Consider the following 19,153-nt stretch of genomic DNA (forward strand, 5'->3'; position numbering starts at 1 on the left):
TCTAAAATGAGTGTCAATGACCGGGGCTAGCCTACTTTAAAGGCAGCACACCATGGAGTTCGTGATGTTGGGATCTACCCACGAAAACGTAGGGTTGGAGGTGTAGATCACGAGAGAGACGGCACACTGAGCCCGTTAATTGTTTGCTCGCTTACAGATGTTCATGCGTGCGCCCGCATACTTCACACGTTCTTGTGTGTCTCGTTGAAAAATTCGATCCGTGAGGCCGTTTTTCACGCTGTCTTTTGGAGCAATTAGGGGAAACTGAGCTTGATCACAACCGCACTCGTGATCTACATCTCTAGCCATATCTTTTCTTGGAGAGATCTTAACATCATCAATTTCGTGTTGTGCCTTTAAGGTAGCATAGCAAAGCAAGACTAATTGATGTTCGGAGAACATAGTCGTTCGATCAGCATTCTGATCACTGGTGTTCACCTTTGTGTTGCAAGCACTGTAAGCATTCTCTTTCATTCTTTTTTCACTCAAATAGAGGAGTCAAATGGAAACATCTTGTTTGAAAAATCTACTGAAAGGTTCACCTTTCGGAATCCTGTACTAAAGTGACTCAAAATTCTTTCTTCGCTTTATATGAAGTAATACTATATCCAAAAAAGCATACTATCTATCTTTTCCCCAGTATTTCCCAACATTGCATATCATGTTGATTCCATGTGTTGTAAGTTTTTCCTTAGGTATCTTTGTCATGTTTTTGTAAGTGTTTCCAATAAATTATTTCACCATATCCCAGAATGACGTTTCCATGGATCTGTGGAGCCTTATGGAGACATCATATCACGAAATTGACTTTGTTGGGATCTCTGAATAAAAGAGCCTGCAGCAGGTGTAGATTATTAGTATGAGCGTGATCGCGTTAAATTTTTCCTGTCATCTAGAAGGGGAACTGTAGCCTTCTATGACTTCGTCTTCCCAAATGTGCAGCCATGGAACGCAGTCAAACTCCATCGTCGTCCATCGTCAACAATCCAATTGATATAACTCAAATGCGCAAAAGAAGCTACCCCATCCGCACAACCGTAGACGCGCTGTGGATTGTCCTGGCCTCATTATCCGCAATACCCTGGTTCCCTCGTTGGTTTTACGGAAGGACAAAAGTCTTTTCAGGAATAGTAGGAGGAGATAAGCGTGGTCACGCTCATAGTCGATAAATGCACTCCCATTCCTACGAGAGTAGTAGTTTTGTAGAGTTTTAGGGATCAAACGTCGCCAATTTTCTGATAAGCTGCCTTTAAACTGACACTGGTGTAACTTGTTACTCTATTTGGTACTTTTCCCTTGTAAGAATCGGAAGAACATCTCTTATCTGTGGAATCCATGCTTTCCATTTCGAATGTACGGTTACGCTTCTGCTACGACTTCGATCTTTCTAGTGACCACTAGGTGGAAATCGGAGGCAGACGCTTAGAACTGCGAGAAATTTGCTGGAAATAGAAATTTGAAGTAACAGTGAAGGTCGGTGCAGATGTATCGCAGCAAAGGAAAAGAATTGCAGTAGGATTGTATGAACACGCTGAAAGCTGTAGAAAAATCTTTAGGCAAACGGTGAGGAGCTCTCGACTCGATAGGACGAACGCATTACCTCTTCCTAAACATTCAGAAACATCCAAGAAAGTCGTCTTGACTTTCGAACCACCAGCAATACAATTACAATGATAAGAGACAATAATAAGAGGTTGAACTGACGGATACGATTCTGGAGTCAGGAAAAACTATGAAGCTGCATGCTTCCTTTGTATCTTGTTCCTATATCCATAGATAATCTGTTGTCCTTGAACACGGTTTGGATCATTGGCAATCTTCGTTCTTCCATTGCTAATGTCCCTGCTTTATACTCTGTAAACTCTGTAAAAGATTAAAAGAAGTGGAGCTTTCTGGAAATTCCAAGCTGCTGCACAACGAAATAAAATTGCATTGTTCTCAACCGTTTACTCATACAATGTCCAGCAAAGTTTCCCAGTATTGCACCACGTCAGGCAAAATTTCACAGCTGCACTACAACTGTTCTGTTCTGTTTAAAACACATCTCGTATAGTTAAGAGAGTTTGTGGTGCTTCACTACTTCTTCGCTCCTTTCCACTTATTAACCGTAAAAACATATTATTTGGTGGTAATCGATGTTCTTAGACATGTCCCACACTTGCTCTTTTTAAATGCTCATCAAGTCCGACATAATCAGGATTTGAACGTTGAAGCGTAAAAGGCCCTCGCAAAAAATTTGGGCTCATATTTCGGCCTCCTTCCTGATCTAGCATCCAGTAACATAGTACTGTCACCGTTTTTATCTGTAATTTTCACCGGCCCATATTATTGTCTGCTGCTCTTATTTTAGCCAGCTTGATTTCTGAATCACTTTCTGAGGGTGCAGAAATTAAATAGGATGATTCATATGTGATAACTTTATTTCTATTTCTGTCGTTTGTGAATTCTTAGAATTTATTTATTTCTTGTTCTCCAAACCCTTCAGTACGAGAAAGATCTGTTCAACTTCAAGAAGGAAGAGGTACATAGTTAATAACCGTCTTCCTTTCAGGATAGGAAAGTATTTTCAATTTTATTCAAGCACGGTTTCTGTTTACTGTATCAGTATCACCAAATTTTTGCTTGTTTTTATCCTCTCCACCATATGCGTTTCAAGAATCTTCACTGAAATTTCACTTTTCTCGTCTTTTCTATCCTCTCGCATACATATTTTAATCATCGATTTGTTTTGGTTCTGGTAGTTGAGAGCTCGTGAGTTGATTCCAACTGTTTGAGCTCCACGAGTTGTCACGGTATTCACAACAGATGAGCATCGTTCAATTGATGAGTTCTTTTTTGAACCAAAAATGATGAACGGTTTCCACGGCAGAAAATTACATACTGCGTCAAAAAAATCGTTGAAAGCTGAAGAGAGCGTGAGTCATTTTAATTCGCTACTTTTAGTAATATCATTTCAATTCGTTTAGAATAAATAAATTCAAAAGAATAGAATAAATTTATAAATCTCTTCTGCTACATAGTTGTGGTGCACTACTGAGTTTGTTTTTCAATTGCAAATTTTTGTGAATTTCAAAATTTGCTGCGACAATGTTGGATTGGTATCAAAACAGCTACATAGCACAGAAAGTTTATCTCTGAAGACAGAAAGATAAGAAAAAAAAACTCCTGTCATACGATACGATATCTCTAGGAATAAGTGGCGGGTAAGTGTCAGCAATGGTAATTTGCGAATCTTCCGCTAAATTCCATCGAACAGACTTACGTCTCGGAGTTTGCAAAGATCGATTTTCACGGAAAGCGCGAGTCTTGGGAAGAGAATCTAGCCTGTGGGCATCGTCAGTTCTACTCATCTGAAGTTCGACTGCAACTAACGATGGACCAACCTTAACTGCAAGCGCTAACTTCACCACACCACTTCGAACGTACTCGGTTATGCACTTACACCAGGCTTCAGGTTGCCAACTGTGGTTGGAGGCACCATATCATGAATCGGACGTGGTGATGGAATCTGCAGGAAAAGCCAGAGATAAGGTTGTAGATTGCTTTATCTGGGGTGGTTCCGCGCGGTGAAAACGCCGTTTTTCACGACGACTAGGAAGGCTGATGAGGGGACCGGAAAGTGTACGTAGAAGCGCGTTCTAGCGTACGTCGTAGGAACTGAGGAGATTCGTACGCGGTTTTTAGGGAAATCTGAGGAGACCCTCCCTCTACGCCGCAATGAAGAACCCATCTCAAGCTTTTCCTGCGAAACTACGGTCGCAGAGTTTATACTTTACCACCACAACACAAGTGCACAGATAACCGTGTAGGTGTGGCACTCGGACCCGACCATTCCTCGGTAATCAACTCAAGTCGCAGTGACAAAAACAACACTCCTCCACTTAGCTAGACAGAACAAAAACGTCAACATCAAAAACGTCTGCTGAGGATTCCATCTGCAAATCATCGGCACTTCTTCGCTACTCTACTTTTATCTTTCGTGCAGATACTTCACCATAGCTGAGCCATATTTGCGTTCTGATGTCGGGATCGGACCGACCAACATGTGTATATTGGGAAAACGCTTAGGGGAAAATGTAGTTAGGAGGCTACTCAGTGGCCACCTTATTTCTGGGTGCTTTATCTTACTTTTTCTCTTAGTTTACGTGTCATAGATTCAGTAATAGACTAATGCTTAGGTCGTGGAACCCCGAGTGACTTAATTATTTAATTTTACAAATAAGAGCGTCACTGATTGTCTCCAGCCTAAACTATGGTCGGATCAAAACGACACGAATCACCAGTGTAGTTGCGGTGCTTTTGCGTACGCCCTCGAAGCGGCGCGGTGGATGCAGCAGTTGGGACCGAGTTGGGACCGTCGCAAACTGCTGACATGAAGCACGTACGTAATTGCGTACGCCGTTTCTCTCGAGACGCGTACGCAATTACGTACGTGCTTCATGTCATTTTGGCCATGTGTACATTTCACCCGTCGATTATACATACCCATAACGGGTCCTGGACAAAAAAGAATGCGTTTCTAGTTCTACGATCACCATCTTCTCATTGACAGCATGACTGCGACTCCAATCTATAGTAGGGTCAAGACGACATGAAGCACGTACGCAGTTGCGTACGCGGCTTCTTTCGAGGCGCTTCGGTGGAGCGTAGTGGCTAGGAGCGTGGTGAAATCCTTGCTGGCACCACCAATCGCTGCAGTTTGCGACGGTCCCAACTCGGTTTCAATTGCTGCCTCAGCCGCGCCGTTTGGAGCGCGTACGCAAATGCACCGCAACTACACTCGTGTTTCATGTCGTATTGACCCGACTATACCTTTGAAGAATTTGCTTCGCATTCTAAACCGAGACCCAAAATACCTGGCACGGCAGAACTCGCAAGGGGAAATCTTTGTCTGCTGTTCTACCCCTTTACCAGCAGCCGACGGCAAAATTACTAGCTTTGAAAACGATTCCTTCTTTGCTCAACCCATCTGTTTCAATCATGGCTATGGGCGAATCACACGAGTAATATGGTCGCAGTACTATAACACAAAGCAAATGCGATTATAAGCTACTAAATTTCGAGGGTTGGGTCACGTCTTCAGTTGTGGTCAGCCATCCTCAAACACTATCAGATAGGGGAAGCACAGTACCATTGTGGGGCTTCTGGGAACTGGTCTCGGTTGTCCCGCTCCAAAAAACCAGCGTACCAAGTCTGCCAAATCTTCAACTATAGTCGGCTAAAAACCACATGAAGCACGCTGCAGTTGCATAGGCGACTGCGGCCGAAGTTGCGCGGTGGAGCTAGCGATTGGGATCCAGGTGGGACCATCGCGGATTCCAACGATGAGACGAGTGGTCCCTCTTCGGTCAAACCGCTACGACACACGATACTTTTTCAAGCCCCACCGCCTACGCAACTGCACCGAGCTTTGAGTAGCCACTACACAGTGGGACTGCAGTAAGCCGCCGGCTTCGTCTATTCAAAAGGGAGAGCAAAAAATCCCGCATAGTAATATCTGATAGTATCGAAATAATGTGAGCTGTCCTCAGAAATTGTCAGCATCCCTAAGGCAGATTTTGATCCAGACTTACTGTTTTTTCGTCAGTGCTCCCGCGAATAGAACCATGTTTATCATAGAGTCTAAGGCCGGCAGTTTTTCGTGTGTTCGTTGCTTCATCTTGAAAAACATTACCACTGAACCGCTATTTCTTTTCTCGGGTATGAAATGCCACTAATCGTGAGCGATCCTAACTCACGCGCACCCATGGGCTTTGACGAATCGCTATTAAAGGTCCAAGAGGACAGGTCAGGCTAGGCATCTCCTAGGTACTGTAGGTTTTTGATTCATGCGAATGAGGAGATACCTTCCACCGCAGTTAACGTGCTCTATTTCGCAATCTCTGCCTCAAGGCGAGTCGTGTGACACCCACTTTCACGCTTTAGGTGATCGATGCTGCTGTATTTCGACTTTTCTTAGGAAGTTTTGTTGCGGTATGAGTGTTCTTCATATGAGTGCTTCATGCGCTGAAATATCCACTGTTTTTATCTAGGACGGGCGGCTGCCCTGCAAACTCGAGGGTGCTACTTTTTATGTTTGATTTCCTTTTTCTGTCTATTCCGTACGTAGTGATGAGGTCATTCGTTATATTATTTCTAGTTCGTTCTTCTCTACTCTGACTCGATTAGAATTGTTATTTCCCATTTTAAGGCTCGAAGTGATTTCAGTGACGATACAACAGACCGCAATGAGTGATAAGTGGAATTATCAGCAGAACAGAGGACCTCATCCAGACACCTCCTACAATGGTAAGTTTTTTGAGGGGTTCTTATTATTTCTTTCCCATGGGTTCGTAAGTTCAGCGGCTAATATGCTGTAAGACGCAAGAATCTCACGGGTACCGAAACGTTGTAGCCTGTTTTTCAAAGTCTCTGTTCCCTTCAGGAGATGCTATACTAATTTTACGAGTCTTTGAATAATACGTTCGTTTTCTATGAACTACAAATACATTGGACTCACATTCTATTGGATTTTTTCACCTACATTCCTTTATTTGGACGTAGTTCTTCCAAACGACTAGGACGATTTAAGTCATGATTAACTTTAACTGTTGTTCTAGGTATAAATAAACAGCACGACTTCATTTTCTTCCCAAGAACTCAGCAATCTATGTTTACGGTTTTTGTTTCATAGTGTGGAATCTCTTCTTATCCCTAGTGTTATGAACAGAATTATTGTAATAGCTCAGAAGGTTCTATTCCTAACAAGCGTTCAGAGTTCACGGAAGAGCTTTGCAAGCGGTCAGAATTCACGGAAATGTTTACTGTTTAGGGAAAAAAAATCAGAAAAATATATTAATAGCTGATGTAGTAAACACCCAGAAACTCGTGACCATTACTGTGACAACGCTGCTTACTCCCATTGTAGCACTTTTTTCTCCAGTGAAATGGTTTTCTGACGTGAGGTGTTTCCGAGTGAATTAGAATAGCTTGGATACAAATGTTGACCATGCGATTATCTCTTGTTGTATCTTTTCTTTATTTGGTGCAATTCCAAATCATTGCTGCTTTAGTCAAAGAGAAAGAGAACTTGTTCCGTTTTTAGGCTTTTATGCTACTTCCAAGGGATGAATCAAGAATCAATGAGTACAGTGTATCTGATCCACTAAGCTTGTTTAAAAATTGTGAAAAAAAAACGGATTAGATGAGTACATAGGTGTGATAGGGAGGAGACGTACCCTCCTCGGGTGAAGGGAGTCTAGCTCATGGGGTACAGTTAAAGTGAAAGGCGTCCCTTCGCTAACCGTCCAAAAGTGAAGGGGATACCAGAACGCCGGCTTCGATTATCGCATCTACGGATGAGTATCCAATGGTGTAGTTGTAAACCGCAAGTAAAACCGACTTCCCATTATCGTTGCAAAAGGTTTTGCATTGATATTTAGTCATTAGTAATCTCATCGGTAAGTGACGTATATTTTGGAGCGCACTTCTCACGTACTATCTCATTTTCCGAGAAGACTGCGCAATGCAGAAGAAGAGAAGAGAAGATTGCCAGTTGCTGGAAAAAAGTTCAAGGAGGTGAAGGTACACCTCAAATTTTTCAAATGTTAGCTGTTCTAGTTAAGCTCAACCTTACCAAGGGAATGAGAAGTATTCGTTCCTGTTAGCAAACAATGTTCATTTTTGTTGATGATTTCGGACTTTGGAATCGAGGTGCAGCCGCAGTCTGTTTGCCTTCTTTGCCTTTTGATATCTAGCATTTTTCTTCTTTAACAAGTCCAGTCCTTGTGGTAGCATGTATATACACCTCTAAAATCCCACAGAGACCTTTCTCATCGATTGAGGAGTCGAGAAGGATAAGGAAGAAATAGCTGGTTGGTTGATATCTTGGATGGTTTTTGAATAGCACCATCAAATATCCAGCTAAGATATTCCTAGCTCAGTATGAAAGGGCTTTGCTTTCAGAGATTAATTGCTTCTGCACATTCTTATATTTGTAGTTAGAAAAAAAGTTGTGTATCTGCAAGTCCTGAACCAGTCTTTACTACCAGATCCGTCGCGAATTAATCGCCAATTCCACAGTTAACCGAAATTAGTGAGCATTGTACACCCCACAATTGTTTGTCACAAATGTGAGCGTTCAGAGTGTGAATTTTTATGCACCGTTTTGATAACTGTAAAGAACTGGCTCGTGAAAAGATATTCTGAAATTATTCTGATCTCCTATCTATCCTTTAACAAATATGAAGGATCCATTTTCTGTTAACACAATTTGTTATTTGTGCTAGCTTAAATGTGTCCGACAGTTCCGACATGCACCTCTTGTAAAGGATGCTACAGTAGCTACTGCCGCCTTACATGCCTTCTCATTTCCATCCCTGCACGTACAGTACAGTAACTCCCTGGCTGAATATTTTCTTGCAACTTCCCCACCCTTTTATTATCAACCCCAAGTTTTGTTGTGAAAACATTTCTCAGTAGAGTGCATGTTGATGTTGGTTCAGTTAGAGCTGTTAAGACAGAAAGTCGCGTAAGTTTCTGTCGTCACTTCTTTCGGTTTCGTTAGGTAGATGCTTTATAGGAGCAACGTTCTGCGAATAAGTTTCATTCTACTCCGTTTTACGAGATTTTCTTAGAGTGCACAACCTTCATTCTCTCTTTTAATACTACTTTCTAATCTCAAAGCTGAAGTTGAAACAGAAAGGGATGGTATTTGATAGGATTAAAGAACGTCTTAACCAACCAGACAATCGAGAATTGACTAATGGCTTCCTTGATATAGGGATGATATTGGAATCACTTGTTCATAGCATCTGATGTATTCGACTTTGAGTAAACAGGCCAAGAGTACGCATCTCCTTTTAAAACTTTTATTGAGTTAACCAAAAAAGTGTTGAAACACATTCCTTGTAAACAACAAGAACTAGTTGAATGTGTTGTGATTTTTCAAACCGTATGCGACTGCTAACAATGGAATATTTTTCGCCGGTAGAAAGAGGGAATTGGAGGTCGCAATTTTGCATAGACTTGGGATGTAATCTTCAGCAAACTTTAAACGGCGCCACTTGCAATAAACTCCCTTTTCTATGTGCCTCTATTTGTTTTGTGATGAATTAATCTTAAAGGCAACGTATCACGATTTTGACGTTGTGGTACTCGGAAGCGAAAGTGTTGAGCTCGGATAGTAGATTACGGAAACTTGCGCTCGTCTTTCTCTTATCGTAGTAAAAGACGGTGTGGGAACTGCTCTAATTCCTTCGAGATTAGAACACGCTTCTACGTACACGACTCGGTCTTCACAGCAGCCTATTCATTTGTCTCACTTGGATAGACTGGTAAGAAGACATCATTGATCTTCAACTTGGACTTAGATACGGCGCGTGAACCGGGGCGTTGCAACTGAAATCGTCGTAAGAAGGTCTTCCACACCGTTTTCTACGGCGATTAGGGGAAATGCGCGGAACCATGCTGGGTTCCGCAACCTACTACCCGAACTACGCTTTTGCTGTGAGTTTCGCACCACGTCAAATTCGTGATACGTTGCCTTCAATACGGGTGATAATACAGAGTGAAGTTTCAGCGGATTTATCTGAGCAATTTAATTTCGGGAGAACCATCGGATAGGTTCTTGTATGCTTATGTGTATGTTGGTTTGAATAAGTGCTATGCGTATTGCCAAAGAATATCTTTTCCCAAATGCAATGCGAAATGCATCTCTGCATTTCCAAAGAAAATTTTCGTTGCAGCATATGTCCAAAACAAAATTGCACACCAGAACGTTTTCTCTGGTTATCCTATTATGTTGGGACCAAAATCTTCAAACTTTGTTAAGAAAGAGAGAGCAAATGTAGTACTGTAGCACACATCGTTTTTTTCCTCTCTACTTTTTTTAGTGAACTTTAGGGGCGCTGTTCGGAGAGATTTTCTATGCTGCCTCTCTCCAGTAGTAGATCGAGTTCAGAAAGTGCTTTGCAAGCACACCGGAAACTTTGAATACCACCAAAAGATAATTTTAAAGAACAATTAGGGCAAGAGATTGATAAGTTTAATCGACGATGTAATTCTGCTGTATGAGTAATGAAATCCTTTTTGTACCTTTCCGTTCCATGCAATCTTACAGCACTGCATTAGATAACATTGGTTTGCTACGAGCTACGAGTTGCGGAACGTTTATTATTTCGAAACGTTGAACTGTTTGGTTAAAGGTCCATCCTTTTATCATGACATTTTTCTCGATTTTTTTTCAAAAGAAAATTGAATGTGTACCTGCACGTACTTCAGACAGAACTTATATTTGAGCATTTACATGTTTATAATATTTACATTGTCTTGTTATAGCGTTGTTGCTGTATTGCAAACGAATTCTCACTTCTCGATTTTGTTGGAGAAGTAGTACGTTTTAAGTGGACTTTGCACTCCGAAAACGTAGGACGCGTAGAAATGTTTGGACTCATCGTTTGGAGCAAACACTTGTCTTCAGGGCAATCCTTTTTTTATTAGAACAGTAATGCGATCGGAAGAGCTTTTGTGAAATGTACTGTGTTTTTATAGTGCACCATCTTGTACTGAAATAACTTCTGTTTCTTTTTTTTTACTGTACGCGTTCTTTGTTCGGACTTCTTTTTCAAGGTGCTTTCAATCAGCTGCTAATTCCGTTAATGCGGACTGACAGGACTATTCGCGTATTCTTGGAAAATGCAGACTTATTCAGCACATATCTCTTCGGCTGTGTAGTATTTTCTAACATTCTTAATTGAGAGCTGCTTTTAACTAGATTTGATGTTACCTTGGATCATTTGACAAATAAAATGGCCGTAAAAACTTTTTGGAGATCGCCGCGCAAATTCCTTCAAACCGAGATGGATTGTTGAGATGAAGGTTTTCTATATACAATTTCGAATGATAATTCACATTATTTTCTACCCAAAGCAGTGTCTATTGAATCTCGGCATACGTTTTGTCAGGCCATGTTAACTGCTGGAGATTCATCAAGTGGCTAGTTTGTTGATATTGGAAGTTCTTAAAGGGTTGTGTACCTGCAAATTCGAACATGGAAGTGAGGATGTTTTGGAGGTGTCAAGCAACCCTTTTGTCTATATAATGCTCTACACACATCTCAAATTCCAGACTGGGCCTATAACGGTTTTCAACAACATCATCGTCCTCCTGACTATTTCAATCAAACCAATTTTGGCGTTCCTCCACAGTTTCAAAGTAGGCACCCACATCTTCCTGCTTTGTTATTCTCCGCAGTATTTGCGACGTACACATTTGTGTTTGATGTTTAGTTTTCTTTTCATTTAGATCACACAGCAGGCATGCAACAGCGGCTGCCGAATTTTCCTCTCAATCCTAACGCAGCTGCGTTTATACCAAGAGGGTTTCATAGACCAAATGTGAGTGTACTTACTTTATGATAACCTGAATAATCAACATCTTCTACAGGTCTTATTGCGTACATATCAGAGAGGCATGTTGCTGGCATTAAATCCATATACGTAAATATTGTAAATGTTAAGATTGCACAAATATGTACATTATTGCACAAGTACACATAATATTGGCTGCAGGAGGATTGTGATTCTTGCATTCCATCTCTCAGTGGCGCGTAAGTTCCATCAATGTGGGAAAATTTCGTTTTAAGGAGCTGAAATTATGTGGTAATAGGGATTTGAAAAATGGATGCTTCACACATTTGGGCTATCCCCAACCAGCAAACAGTTATCGCGCTTGTTTTCCAAACTTGTTGAAAGTAATCATATCGCTACGGGCTAATTTTTGACAAGAATGGGCAAGTGAATAAATGGACTCTTAAACAAACTCTGTCGCATGAATAGGGTCGCGCTTGACGATGCGTCGTACGAACTCGATGCTATTGATCGCCATGGATCGAGTCGTCGCGATCGCAAATACATCGTTCCACTGTTCTCCCTCCACCCCTTGGCTAAGTCCATATTCCGACACGTTGCAGTATTAGTGTCGTTCGCTGTTCGATGCTGCTCATTTTTTCTCTTCTTCCTGGCTCATTTCCATATTATCTTATAAAACTTCTTGATGCGCCCATTAATCTGGTCTTTTGCTTACCTGGTTTTCTCTTATTTAGACTTTTGAATTGGCAGTTTTGAATGTTTTCATTGCTGATAGCTTCATAAATGTTGATGCTAGTAGTTCAGACTCAGATATCAATTCTACAGATCATTTTGGAATATCTATTTTGTTAAACTGTCCATCTGTCCCAAAAGAGTTATCTATGACATTGGTAGGACATATTCGTTGCAATTTCTATAACGAATCTTTGGTTGTCCTCAAAAACAAGACGGTTTGTCCATGCTGTGAAACACACTGCAAAGCACCACAAAACACTGCAAACCCTGTTTGGCTTGCGCCGTGCCACCCATTGATCGAAGATTACGTAGTGACGATGTCCACCTCCAGCGGTTTAAGCTCTTGCTAAAACAGCTGATATGGAAACTTTTATAACAGCGATTTTTTGTTGTAAATTGATTCAATTTGTGTTTAGTAGCTTAATTTATGATCGTATACGTATGATTTGCCTGTTAGATAAAAAAAAACAACTAGGAATCAAAAAATCAACGACATTGATCGTAAGTTGTTGTTGCTAATATCCGCAAACAAATGAATCGAATCTGTACCTTCGAATTTCGTAAGAAATATTACGATAAGAATGGCTCTCTTAGGTGGTAATAGAGTTCGCGAAAACAAAGTGGTTTTAAAATTTGCACTTAGAAGTTCAAAACAGGAATTCTGTATCAAGTCATAGTTTCGTAATCTCATTCAAAAAGTATCGAGTAGATGAGAGGGACACAATTGTAATTGACAAGTATAGTTTTATTTATTTCATTTATTTGGTCATATCAATATATGTGGTAGACTGTTTTATGTAACGTAAAGGATCCTTTTTCGAACAGCTTCTTTTTTTGTTCAAGATAATGTGATTAATATTTTCTAAGCTACAACGAGTTCCAAGACCTCTTTAAGCTCAGAAAATATCAGCCAAAGTTAATTTTTCTTATTAAGGCGTGCACGTTGTGATTATTCGCTGTTGCAATCTGGATACCTGCACTTCCTTAATCTTCGTTTTAGCATTCGGGACCTGCGATGTCTTTTTATCCGGGTGAGGATGTCGAAGTCCGTGCATATGAAGCCATGTACAATCAATTTGGCAGCAATGTACAAGACGAGTAAGCTTTTTCCCTCTTTTATTTTTTCTTGTGAGGGACACAAGAAAAAATTTGTGGGTTTTTTTTTTGAGTATCTGTGTTTTCCCACCTGTGTAATATTCCAGGTATATCCCGTCTCAGGAACTGCATCATGATATGGTTCACAGTGACAATCTTGTATCTCTTCAAGAAGTAATGTTCCTGAATCGTTTGATCATTCTTTGTTTCGGATTAGATCTTATTTGTATAGATACAAGTTGGGCTTGAACAACTTCTGAACGACGCAGACGACTTCGATTCATGGTCTGGGGCAATCCGCGATAGAATGGTTGAGAAACGAATGTCAGCTCCTACGAGAATTGTTGCTGTGCACATGATCTTTGAAATGGTTAGTGTATCTTCTTCAGTTGATAGATATTCCTTTGATGAAGCATTCTCTTCTAGGCCATCGCGGTTTCTTCTCGACCTTTGTCTGGTAACAATCCCCAGCACACACTCGCCCGTCTAGTTTGTTTCTTGTGTTCAGAAGTATGTTTCTGTATTCTCACTGCACCTTTCTATATGTTCTGGCAATCCCTTGTGATATGTCTTTTCGCACCAACGATACACGTTGTTTAGATCCCGTCATTACTGCGCGATGCTGTATTGAAGCTGCTATGCGATTTCCACGGAAAACGCCTGTCACTTCAAACCGAGCAAAGGATCAACTTATGTGTTTTCTTCGCAGAGATCTATGAAAAAATCGAAACGGTACAAACTGCATTTCTTTTGTTACTTCAATGCTAATAGTACCATGTATTGAAGGAATTAAGGTAGATCTAAGAGTTTCCACCCCCTTTACACGAGGTATGCGTTAGCATGCTTCACAACATGCGTCGCTCCTTCCACTGTTGGCTTTGGGCCAACGATATGTATCTGAGCTTGCATTGATTATTCAGGCAGAGAATGCGAAGTGTATACATTCATGGAAGAAGTAGATATGTGCTGTAGTTGTGGCAGGTGTTCGCAAAATCTAAACGGCTGGTGAAAGTCACATTGATCGTGCAACATTTAATGTCTTCATTTTCAATCCGCAAGGGAACTTCAGTAATACCAAGCACATTCATCAGCCTGCCAGTTCCTCGCATATACTTATTTTTCGAGTCACTTGTTCAGTCTGATTGTACTGCTGATACACTACATGTGTTATGATTTCCTTCGCGAATTACCACCTCTCCAGTACCCATATGTATTTTCTTGTATATTTTCTTCTCTTGTATACTTATATTTTTTTTAAAACATCGTTAAGAGAATTCTTCGTCAGCCACACTCTTTCGAGGAAGCTCGGTCCAGCCCACCCCCAGTATAAGAGTTCCTGTGATCACCGCTCCCATGTTTCAATTTTTGTATTCTGCAAAGTAATCTAGAAAAGCCATCCACAGTAGTCGAAATTTGACGTAGCTTACTACACTTTATGAGAATAATCAGTAAAATGTGGTGAGGAACAGAAATGAAAAGTGGAATTTTCTTGTTTAACTCGCCTAACGGGAAAAGCAATGAGAGTTCAGGTGTAACTGGACTACTTTTAGTGCTTCAACGTGAAGAAGATCCAGTATGTTGGCGAGCAAAACACTTGGAGATACATTTTACCTGCTTTTAGTTTCATTCTTGCTGGAATTTTGCGACTCTTTTTACCTTGAATATTCGTTTGAGCACCTTCCTTACATCTTATCAGACCTACACCGGTTTACATTTCCTTTATGTGTTTGTCCCAAATTGAAGGCTAGCTTTAACGAGGCTTTTTAGCGTTTGTGTACTTCGCAGCTTCTCCATGAAATCAAGAGTAAGAATTACTCAGCGATGACCATTTTTGTATTCGTAGATTTAGGACTTCATGGCAGAATTCACGTGACCTTAATTCCTGGCAGCCTATGATAAAGTTGGGTAGGTAACACGTAACTGATTGTCAGTTAAGCAGCCTTTTTTGTTATCGTTCGGAAACGTGAGCTCTTTTGAGCAGTTTCCCTTCTCGGTTTTGAGTGTAATCTCTTATAGGATGTAACATGCTGTTATTACGGCACTTGAGGAGGGGTACTTGACGAATGTCATGACTTTCTTAAGCTTTCTCGAAGGCGACGATGCCGGAGTGTCAGCCGCAGTAACTGCTTACAATCTTGGCTCTTGCTTCATATACATTTACACGTACCGACCTTTCTACTATCATTCTCAGTGAATTTTTAGGAAAATGGTAGTAGAATCGACAAGGTTGGAGAGGCGCTTCTAGAACAACTTGATGATCTTCTCAAGCTTGAAATGAACGATCCGCTCATGAAGACGATCATTCAACTGGTTAAGGTGAGATGAATAATCTATCTGTTTGTTGTGATCTTTCATGGTGTCAGCTATGATTTGCTAGTAAAGCTTCTCTTAAAACCTATTATGTTTTCTTATTAGCTTTGTGGGCGCCATTTGGATGCTTCAAGTATGACTGAACCTCGTGTCAATCAACTACTCACCAAACTGCTAGCCTTCGCGAAAGGCCATCCGCAACTCAGCGAGTTAGTTCCAGCTTTTACCCATTCTCTTCCTTCCTACCTTATCGTTTCCATCTGATGTCTTCTTCGTTTTGTAGATCGGTGAAGACGCAAATAATGTGTGTGGTTGATTTACGGAAAAGCGGATGGGGGATATGTGTGCGAGGAAATGGTGGCACACCTGAAACTGCTACGTCTTCCTCGAACTTTTCCCTTCCTTCAAGTGGCATTATTGTTGGTGACGATGGCGCTGCGCTGGAATTGAATGAAGAAGAACGGTCTTTCCTCGAATCGCAGTTTAACGCCATGGATGGTGATTTGTGTTTTCATATTTATTCTGATTGTCTAGTTGCTCCAATTTAGTCAAATTTTGCACAGGTCTAGAAGACACTGAACATGACCACTCATTTGACGACCAAGAAGTGTTGAAGGATTTCGGTGCTTTTGTTAAGGAAGAAGAAGATCGGGAAGAGGTGCGGTATTCTTTCAAAAATATCCTGAACACTAACCATTTATTCACAAGTGCTTTTTCTATAATATTTTTTACGCTTTCTACTCCTAATAGTATCGGTAAACTCACCTCTAGCCAACGAAAAATTATTTGTTGACCCGAAAGAAACTATTTCAGGAACGCAAAACTGCTTCAATGTTAGAGAAGCTGAAAATGTGCGAATCTGATACGAAGTCAGAGAAACCTGAATCTACTACCTCTTCCTCATGTCTATAATTAGTCAATACTGTGTGATTGAATTCTGATTTATCAAACAACTTCTCTTCCGTGTGAAATGTTGTTTACAATCTTCTTAGCAGCAGCCCTGTGTATGTACGACACCCACATCGCTCGGTACATATTGGACGTGTAAACTAATGATCTTGAGGTCGTCGTGATTATATCTACCAACAAAAGTGGCATCAATTGTCACATCCAGTCAGTCTTTTAGTCGTGTAAATGTTTTTCCCAGTTTGGCAATTTACATTTCTACATGACTTATGTCTGTCAGAACTTGACAATAAAAACACAAAAGGCAGGACAGGAAAAATAATAATTCTTAATCAGAGAATAGTAATGCCTCTCGCGTGGAATTCCATTTCACCTTTCGACAGCTTTCAGCGACTGTTCGGGCTTACGTTTCGAAGAGAATTCAGGCTTCTGCAAACTTACTTATGCTTTAAAGCCTACTCAGTATTTGGGATTTATGATTCGAGTGATAGTGCCAACAAACAAGAAATTTTTTTAGCTCCTGGGTCCAAAACCAAAGGGTCTTTTGTAACATTTGACTCATTAGTATTATTGAGAAGAATGAAGTCTTGAGTTTCAAATTTTTTTTAGATATCCGAGGAGTGACATCCACTAATGATACAAAATTGTTATGGTTGCAGTAATTACTGTTTTGAGTAAAGTAGGAACGAAAAATGTGTTAGGTGGTTAAAAAACATTAGTTCTGAAAAACCGCGTGGGAACGATGTTTGTTCCGAGTGCGAGTATGTGACGAGGTACGTTACAACGTGCCTATTTGTGCACGGTCCGGTCCCCTCAGCAACCTATCGTTGGTTTATCCTGAAGAGGTTGGTGCGGAGACCTCGCTGAATTTCGACTGCTCGCTTGTGGACGCGGCGCTTGTACAAGTAGCGTTTTCATCTACCTCAGGAACAAAAGCTGTTTTTTAGGACGATTAAGGGAAATTGAGCGCAGTGACGCTCATGTTCGTACTCAAAACCCCGAGTTCTACAGATTAATAGTGTCTCTTCAGCAGCCCAACCAAGTAAAACTCATGAGTAGGCCGCAAAGGATACCGGAGCGTGTACGAGTGGAGTCGTTCTCACATACCTCGTACGAAAAAACCTCGTTCTTACGTCCTTTTTTTTAGGACGGTTAGGGGAAACTGAGAGGGGCGACCCCATACTCGTACTTTAAACCACGAACCTTACATTTTCGCGGAGGCTTCCCACCTACGTTAGTTCTGCGGGGTAGGGTACCTTTAAAATTCCGAATATTTATTTATTTATTGAAAACACCTGCAGGTGTGCCATAAAACAAAAGGAAAAACAAAATATACAGTATTAGTAAGAAGACCATGGCGACCACACCGAATGGTCGGAATTCGAAGTGTTTAGCAATTTCAAATACTTTTTTCCAGAGAAGTGGTGCATCACGTTTATTGGATGATTAATTTTTAGAAGCAAAGAAAACGATACTACTGATGCGAAAATGATCGCTAACAGTGTAAGGCCATGCACCATTAAACAAAAAAAAAAGAGATAAACCATAAAAAGCAAAAAGAAAAGGATCCGAGGAGTTTTTTCGCAGTCATGAGAGCTCACTACATTCCTTCAACGAGTATATAACGGTTTTGCGGACGGTATTGTTAACAGGAACGTATGATGGGTAGGAAGTTTGAGAGAGCTACGGCTGGATTTGATTTCCTCGAGATCTGACGAACTCCTATAGGATTTCTAGGATAACCTCTAGAAAGTAGCTATTGATATAGATCGATAATAGTCTCGGCTAGAGCTCTAACAAATCAATAGAGCTCCGTGTTCAAAATGCCAGAATTCTGGGACAATCGACATAAGTATGGGGATTATGTCGTATCGAGAGGACATTGTCATTGCGTACTTGGATTCGGAAATGTGTTGCCCTCTAATTCCAAAATCAATCAAAATTCCATGTCAAATAGCTTCTGTTTCACGTGGTCATTCAACTACTGACGAAATTACTTATGACGTAAATCAGACATTCGATTGCTATCCATGGAAAGAAACAACAAAGTCTCAGTAAAACTGTCGGTATTCTGCAACTTCGTTGGCGAAGACGATCGCCATCTGCGGTGAGGAGATCATTCTTGATAAAGCTCCACTCAGGATGGGTTTTATGCTGACAGCAACCGCTGTTGCTTCTACTCGCAAACGAGGACAAAGTAACCGAGCCTAACCGGGATGATGATGCCTTTTCAATATTCACTACTGCTATGAGCAGTTTAAAGCGAGTTTTCGTTATAACATTTATGATGATTCCTTCATATACTGTTCAAACATCATAGATATACAGCAAAGCTCTATTTAAATTGTAAAAAAATGCACTTTCTGACTAACCGAGATCATAAAAAAAACTGGATGATTTTCTGCGGTGCACGGCAGAATTCTCGAGAAATATAGTCCGGTCAAAAGAACATGAAGGACGATGCAGTTGCGGAAGCGAGTGCGCTTGAAGCGGCGTGGTGGAGGTGGCGGCTGAAATCGACGAGGAACCATCGCGAACTGCAGCGACGGATGGATGGTGCTAGTAAGGGTCCTCCTTGCATCCTAACCACCACACTCCACCGTGCTTCATGTCGTTTTGAGGCTACTATATTTTAATGTGATTCACATATTCGTCAAATGGGAAACACCTCTAATACATATGATTTGTAATAAAGAATTTAACTTAAAAGACAGTATACTTTTTAAGTCTAATAATTTTGTTAGTCCACTTAATTGATT

At 40.8% G+C, this 19,153-nt stretch overlaps 2 protein-coding genes across 2 annotated transcripts; one reads left to right on the plus strand and one right to left on the minus strand.

The window, feature by feature from the left end:
* Positions 1-135: 135 nt before the first annotated feature.
* On the minus strand, positions 136-474 carry RB195_019655 (uncharacterized protein; the record flags this gene model as incomplete). Its single annotated transcript, XM_064187608.1, has 1 exon — positions 136-474. One exon carries the CDS (start codon positions 472-474, stop codon positions 136-138), a length of 339 nt encoding a protein of 112 aa, XP_064043489.1.
* A 5,233-nt stretch (positions 475-5,707) lies between these two features.
* Positions 5,708-16,400, plus strand: RB195_019656 (uncharacterized protein; the record flags this gene model as incomplete). The annotated part of the gene is made up of 14 exons (XM_064187609.1): positions 5,708-5,787; positions 6,191-6,288; positions 11,107-11,193; positions 11,284-11,375; positions 13,084-13,181; positions 13,286-13,352; positions 13,411-13,548; positions 13,605-13,688; positions 13,779-13,910; positions 15,381-15,494; positions 15,594-15,697; positions 15,772-15,986; positions 16,052-16,146; positions 16,302-16,400. 14 exons carry the CDS (start codon positions 5,708-5,710, stop codon positions 16,398-16,400), a joined length of 1,503 nt encoding a protein of 500 aa, XP_064043490.1.
* Positions 16,401-19,153: the final 2,753 nt, after the last annotated feature.

This window comes from Necator americanus, chromosome II (assembly GCF_031761385.1).
Source record: "Necator americanus strain Aroian chromosome II, whole genome shotgun sequence".
Taxonomy (NCBI): Eukaryota; Metazoa; Nematoda; class Chromadorea; order Rhabditida; family Ancylostomatidae; genus Necator; species Necator americanus.